This window comes from Chiloscyllium plagiosum, chromosome 43 (assembly GCF_004010195.1).
Source record: "Chiloscyllium plagiosum isolate BGI_BamShark_2017 chromosome 43, ASM401019v2, whole genome shotgun sequence".
NCBI classification, from domain to species: Eukaryota; Metazoa; Chordata; class Chondrichthyes; order Orectolobiformes; family Hemiscylliidae; genus Chiloscyllium; species Chiloscyllium plagiosum.
Genome location: NC_057752.1, coordinates 8,488,414 through 8,495,235, shown reverse-complemented (window position 1 = coordinate 8,495,235; position 6,822 = coordinate 8,488,414). Strand labels below are relative to the sequence as shown.

Below are 6,822 nucleotides of genomic sequence, written 5' to 3'. Positions count from 1 at the left end.
TCTATTTTGATTTGATCCCTGCCCTCCCCTTCACTGTTTGATCACACAGCATTGCCTTTTGTGTAGGGCAGTGCTTGTCACTGGCCACCCGGGTGTTTCCTATCTTCCTGGTGGTGGAAATTGAATAAAGATTCGTATACTTTGTGTCTCTCACTGTGTCTCACACCTGCAGACACAAAAAAAAAGAAAAAATATATATATATATAAACAGGAGATTTCCCGGGTGTCCCTGGAGAAGGAGCATGCAGTATCCACCAACACCCTCGAGATTTTCAGGGAAAAGTGGGCACCGCAGAGAGTGGAGTGCATTATTTCCCTCTCCAACTCTATTTTGATTTGATCCCTGCCCTCCCCTTCACTGTTTGATCACACAGCATTGCCTTTTGTGTAGGGCAGTGCTTGTCACTGGCCACCCGGGTGTTTCCTATCTTCCTGGTGGTGGAAATTGAATAAAGATTCGTATACTTTGTGTCTCTCACTGTGTCTCACACCTGCAGACACAAAAAAAAAGAAAAAATATATATATATATAAACAGGAGATTTCCCGGGTGTCCCTGGAGAAGGAGCACACGGTATCCACCAACACCCTCGAGATTTTCAGGGAAAAGTGGGCACCGCAGGGAGTGGAGTGCATTATTTCCCTCTCCAATTCTATTTTGATTTGATCCCTGCCCTCCCCTTCACTGTTTGATCACACAGCATTGCCCTCTGAGAAGGGCACTGCTTGTCACTGGCCACTTGGGTGTTTCCTTTTTTCCTGGTGGTAGAAATTGAATAAAGATTTATATACCTGTATTCTTTCACTGTGTCTCACACTTGCACACACATAGCTTGGGTGATGGGGAAGATATAAGCACTACCACAGTTAGGCAGTAGTGTGGGGGTAAAGAGAAAAAAAAATGTAACCAGGAGATTCCGCAGTTCAGGGGACTGACTCTGTGCTGGCTGCCCACACAGCCAGTATACTGTACACAAGGGTGACTTGGTGATGGAATACCGGCTTTTGTACCATCATTTCAAGTAACATCCTGTAACAACACCTCTTGGCAGAAAGGTAAACTCAGACATGGATTCTTACATGCAGTTCTCCAATCCAGGAGGGAAAAAACATCAAGAGAAATTCCAGAGAAAGTAGCAGCTAGGAATCATTCACTGAAGCTCCCAGCTCTTCTGAGACTCAAACAGCTTCTGACTGCTACAGCTAAAAGAAACTAGAAATACTGGTCTGTGAGAGCTGACGACACCCATTCAGGCTGTTTCCATTTTTCCAATTCTTTTAAAAAAGATCTAAGGCCTCACATGTTGTTTACTTTAGTGGTTCAGGTAGACTGCTTTGTGCCTCTGCCTTATGACCTCTCTTCAAAAATAAAACCAAGAGAAAATAACCATTTTAACCTCCCTCTTTAAAAAAAAGTGAATGATCAATATACAAAGATGGCTTCAGTTTAAAACTCTTAGTCTTATTCTCTAATACACATCTATTCAGGCTGCTTCTATCCCAACTTTAATAAAACAACAAGGCCTCACAAGCTGTTTACTTTATTGGCTTGGAACAGATCTCTTGGCACCTCTATCTGAACCTTTCATCACAAAAAAAGAACCAGGACAAAATACACCTCTTAAAGCCATACTATTGTCACACTGTGATTTTTCTTTTGATATTGGGGTCAGTTGAAACACATAAAACATAATTATCAATAATCCAGAAAATGTTGGCTCTCAATTCATTGAACAACTGTAATCATTTTTTGTATGACTCAAGAGTAATTCTTAAAATTTCCTTCACCCTCCCTATACTCTTGCATAGTCCATACTTGTTACAGGGATCATGAACTTCAGCTATATATAAAGATTGCAGAGGTTATTCTCCTTAGAGAATAGAACATTTTAGAGATTTGACAGAGTTATTTGAAATCGTAAAGGGTCAGGACAGAGTTGATGTTTTCTAATCAACCTGTTCAGAGATGTTATTACATAACTCTTGAGCAGGTGTGATTTAACCTAGGCCTCCTGGCCCAGAGAAAAAGATACTATCATTGTGCCACAAGAGCCCTAACGAAACACTGAAATGGAAACATCCTGCATGTTTTGTCAACCTAGGACCTTTGGATCTTCAGTCTAACTACCACCATGAAACTATTATGGAATGATGAGAGCCAGACAGAACAGATTTAAAGTAATTAGTGAAAGAAGCAATGGCAACATAAGGAAAATCCTTTACACATTGAGTGGTTAGGATCTGGAATGCACTGCCTCAGTGTGTATTGAAGGCAGATTAAGTTGTGACTTTCAAAAGAGAATTGGACTATTATCTGAAGAGAAACCATTTACAGGGCTGTGGGAAAATGCAAAGTGGCACAAGTTATATTGTTTCTTCAGAAGGCCAAGGGAAAAATCATTGTTCTGCCTCCATTTCAGATTTTTCATGATGTTGCTTACAAAGCCAAGGATCGGAGTGACCTACTTGCTGGGATTGATGAATTTCTTGATCAGGTGACTGTTCTTCCCCCGGGTGAATGGGACCCTTCCATTCGAATTGAGCCACCAAAAAATGTTCCATCTCAGGTATGCCTTTTCCCCTGCTATCACTGAAATCCTTTAAGAAGCTATTCATAGACATTGGTTCTGCTGGCAATATATGGCACTAGCAAATTTTGCTAATAACCACAGTGCTATAACAACATTGGGACATAGTGAGCAGAAGTGACCCATTGAAGAGGGAGTGAGAAAACACTTACCTTTGAATTAATTTTAAAATATAAGATTACTTTTTAAATTATTTCTTTTTTCAAATATGAATGTCATTTGCAAGACTAGCTTTTCTTGCCCATCCTCATTTGCCCTAAAACTGAATGCTTGCCAGGCCATTTCAGAGGGCAGTTAATAGTCAACCATATTGCAGTGGGTTTGGAGTCACATGTATTCCAGACCAGGTAAGGATGACAGATTTCCTTCTCGAAAGGACACTTGTGAATTGATGGGTTTTTAATGACACCTGATACTATACTCACAGTCAACATTAGTGATCCCTAGAATAGGAATTTCTCCACCCAAGAAGTGGTGGAGAAAGCAGCAGTAGGACACGTAATTGGGTAGGATAACACCAGGAGAGACCTACATCGTTCTTGGCGTACCAGAAATTGAGAAAGCAGAAAAAGAGAACATGAGAGTGAGAGAGTGGAGAAAGAGAATGTGAGAAGGGGAGAAGATGGGGAATAGGAGAAAGAGAAGAAATGAAAGTGAACAAGATAGAGGAGAAGCCAAAAAAAAGAGAGAAAGGAAACTGACTGGAACAAGAGTGAAACAGGAAATAAAGGGAGCAAAAGAATCTGAAGAGAAAGGGAATGACATGAAAAAACTGAAAAACCCAAACCTTTTAGCCAGGATGCTGTGTTGGTACACCTACCAACAGCAAGTGAACCCTTGAAGGTCTGGTTCAATGGCCCATATAGAGTAGTTGAGAAGCTCAGGTAAATGTGAATTATCTGTGTGATTGTGATTGTAATATGTGAAAATAACCCCAGATAATGGAAAAAGCAATACCACTGCCAAGAAGGAGACACGTAGGTGTCTATCCCAATGCCATTAACCTCGAGGATGAAAGTAATGGCAAGGATGAATTAGAGGGAGAGGTGGGTCCATTTGAACCCACTACTATTTGGTTAACCAATACAAAATACGAGCAAACTTAGAGTCCTTTTATGCTCATCTAAGTGCAGAGAAGTAAGCAGACCTAACTTGGCTTAATGGAGAGACAAGTCAGGCTGCACCACTCTAGCTCTACATGATGTGGATATGGAAAAGGTCTCTCCCATAAATTAACATTACTGTTGGTTAGACCCAGAAAAACTGGCCCAGAGGAGATTAACAACATACTGGAGCACCAACTAATGGAGCACAGCTGCAGTAGCTTGAGCTCCTCAGTTGTATTTGTGGCCAAGCTGGATGGCTATCCAAGGTCCTGCATTGACTACTGAAAATTAATGCAGTATTCAGAGCCAACGCATACCCAATATGCTGGCTGGAAGATTGCACAGAAAGGATAGATAAAGTAGCCTACATTACCTAGATGCATTTATTCAAGGGGTACCGACAAGTTCCTTTGACATTCGCACAAAGAAAATCTCTGCCTTCGTTACTCCAGGTGGTTTCTGCAAGTGTCAGGTCTTGCCATTTGTACTGGCAAATTCCCAATCACCTTTCAAAGGCTAATGACCCAGATAGTGGCAGGTTTATCTAATTTTGTAGTGTACCCAGATGACTTAGTGCACAGTGATACCTGGGAAACGTACTTTGACCAACTGGAATCCCTCTTCTGGAAAATACACTTAGTTGACCTCATGGTCAATCTCATAAGGAGTTTGCTCGGATCAAGGTGACCTATCACGGACACATAGTGAGTTGAGGACAAATACAGCCCAGGGCCACAAAAATAGAAGTAGCAGCACAGTTCCTCATTACCACAACAAGCAGGAAATCTTAAGATTCTTAAGAATATGCGGGTTCTACCAAACGTTTGTCCAAACGTTGGAGCAGTTTATGGTACAGCCCATTAGGGAACAGGCAATTCTAGATTTGGTGATGTGTAATGAGGCATACTTGATTAGGGAGCTAAAGGTGAAGGAACACCTAAGGGGCATTGACCATGATAAAATTTATCCTGCAGTTTGAGAGGGAGAAGCTGGAATCAGATGTATCTGTATTACAATTGAGTAAAGGTAACCACAGAGACATGACAGAGGTCATTGGAAGGAGAGCCTAGCAGGGAAGAGACAGTGGAGCAGCAATGGCAGGAGTTTCTGGGGGCAATTCAGGAGGCATAGCGAAAATTCATCCCAAGGAAGAAGACGCGTACTAAGAGAAGGACAAGGCAATCATGGCTGACAAGGGAAGTTCAGGACAGCATAAAAGCAAAAGGAAAAAGCATACAATGTGGTGAAGATTAGTGGGAAGCCAAAGGTTTTGGAAGCCTTTAATATCAACAGAGGATAACGAAAAAAGCAATAACGGGGGAGAAGATGAAATATGAGACCTAGCTAGTCTTATAAAAGAAGATTGAAAGAGTTTTTTTAACATATGAAAAGTAAGCAAGAGGAAAATGAGGTTGGAGAATATTAATGGGGAACAAAGAAATGGCAAACGAACTTAATAGATATCATTAATTGTATCAGTATTTACAGTGGAAGACACCAGTAGCATACCAGAACTTCAAAAGAGACAGGGGCAGAGCAGTGGTGACCATTACTAAGGAGAAGGTGCTGGGGAAGCTGAAAGGTCTGAAGGTAAAGAACTCACTTGGACTAGAAAGACTCTGCCCCAGAATTCAGAAGGAGATAGCTAGGGAGATTGCAGAGGCATTGGTAAACTTTCAGGAATCACTGGAGTCATAGACAATACCAGAGGACTGGAAAGTGGTTAATGTAACATCCTGTTTAAGAAGGGAGACAGAAGATGGGAAATTATAGGCTAGTTAGCCTGACCTTGGTCATTGCTAAAACTTTAGAGTCTGTTATCAAGGATGAGATATCAAGTGCATGGTATAATATGGCTAAGTCAGCATGGCTTCATCAAGGGGGGGGCGGATTGGGGGGGGGGGGGGTGAGGTGGTCATACCTGACAAATCTGTTAGAATTCTTTGAGGTTCTAACAAGCATGTTAGACAAAGGAGAACAGGTGGATATACCTATTTGATTTCCAGAAGGCCTTTGACAAGGCTGCACAAAGGCTGCTAAATAGGATATGAGCCCATGGTGTTAGGAGCAAGGAACTGACATGGATAGAGAATTGGCTGGCTGACAGAAGGCAGAGTGTGGGCAGAAAGGGGTCTTTTTCAGGATGGCAGCCAGTGAATCCTAGTGCAGTTCCACAGGGGTCAGTGTTGGGACCACAACTATTCACGTTATATATTAATGATCTGGATGAAAAAACTAAAGGCGTTGTTGCTAAGTTTGCAGGTGACACAAAGAAATTGGAGGGAGAGGTAATTTTGAGGAGGCAGGGAGGCTGCAGAAGGTCTGAGGCAGGCTCAGAGAATGGGCAAAAAAGAAGCAGATGGAATACAATGTGGCAAAGTGTGAGGCTATGCACTCTGGTATTAAGAACAGAGGTGTGGACTATTTTCTAAATGGCAAAAGGCTTCAGAAATCTGAAGCACAAAGGGACTTGGGAGTCCTAATTCAGGATTCTCTTAAAGTTAACATGCAGGTTCAGTTGGCAGTTAGGAAGGCAAATGTAATGTAATTCATTTCAAGAGGGCTAGTAAACAAGAACAGGGATGTACTGCTGAGGCTGTATAAGGCTCTGGACAGACTACATTTGGAATATTGTGAGCAGTTTTGGGCCCACACCTCAGGAGGATATGCTGGCCTTGGTCAGGTCCAGAGGAAGTTTCCAAGAAAGATCCCGGGAATGAGGGGCTTATCATATGAGGAGCGTTTGAGGACTCTGGGCCTGTACTTGACAGAGTTTAGAAGGATGAAAGGGGAATTTCACTGAAACATACAGAATACTGAAAAGCCTAGATAGAGTGGACATGAAGATGTTTCCACTAGTAGGAAAGATTAGAACCCAAGGGCATAGCTTCATAGTAAAGGGATGACTCTTTAGAACTGATATGAAGAAGGATTTCTTCAGCCAGAGAGTGGTGAATCTGTGGAACTCATTGCCACCGAAGGTTGTGGAGACCAGGTCATTGAGTATATTTAAGACAGATATAGATAGGTTCTGATTAGTAAGGGGATCAAGAGTTATGGTGTTGAGAAATATATCAGCCATGATCAAATGGCAGAGCAGACTCAATGAGCCAAATGGCCTCATTCTGCT

General features: G+C 41.9%; 1 protein-coding gene across 4 annotated transcripts in view; it reads left to right on the top strand.

Annotated features, from left to right (window-relative positions):
- Window positions 1-6,822, top strand: part of LOC122543353 (electroneutral sodium bicarbonate exchanger 1-like) — a 264,715-nt gene that overhangs the window by 134,157 nt on the left and 123,736 nt on the right. For all 4 annotated transcript variants that reach the window (XM_043681942.1, XM_043681941.1, XM_043681940.1 and 1 more), the window contains exon 8: window positions 2,419-2,565. In XM_043681942.1, the coding sequence (XP_043537877.1) occupies window positions 2,419-2,565 (147 nt within the window). The remainder of the gene's footprint in view (window positions 1-2,418; window positions 2,566-6,822) is intronic.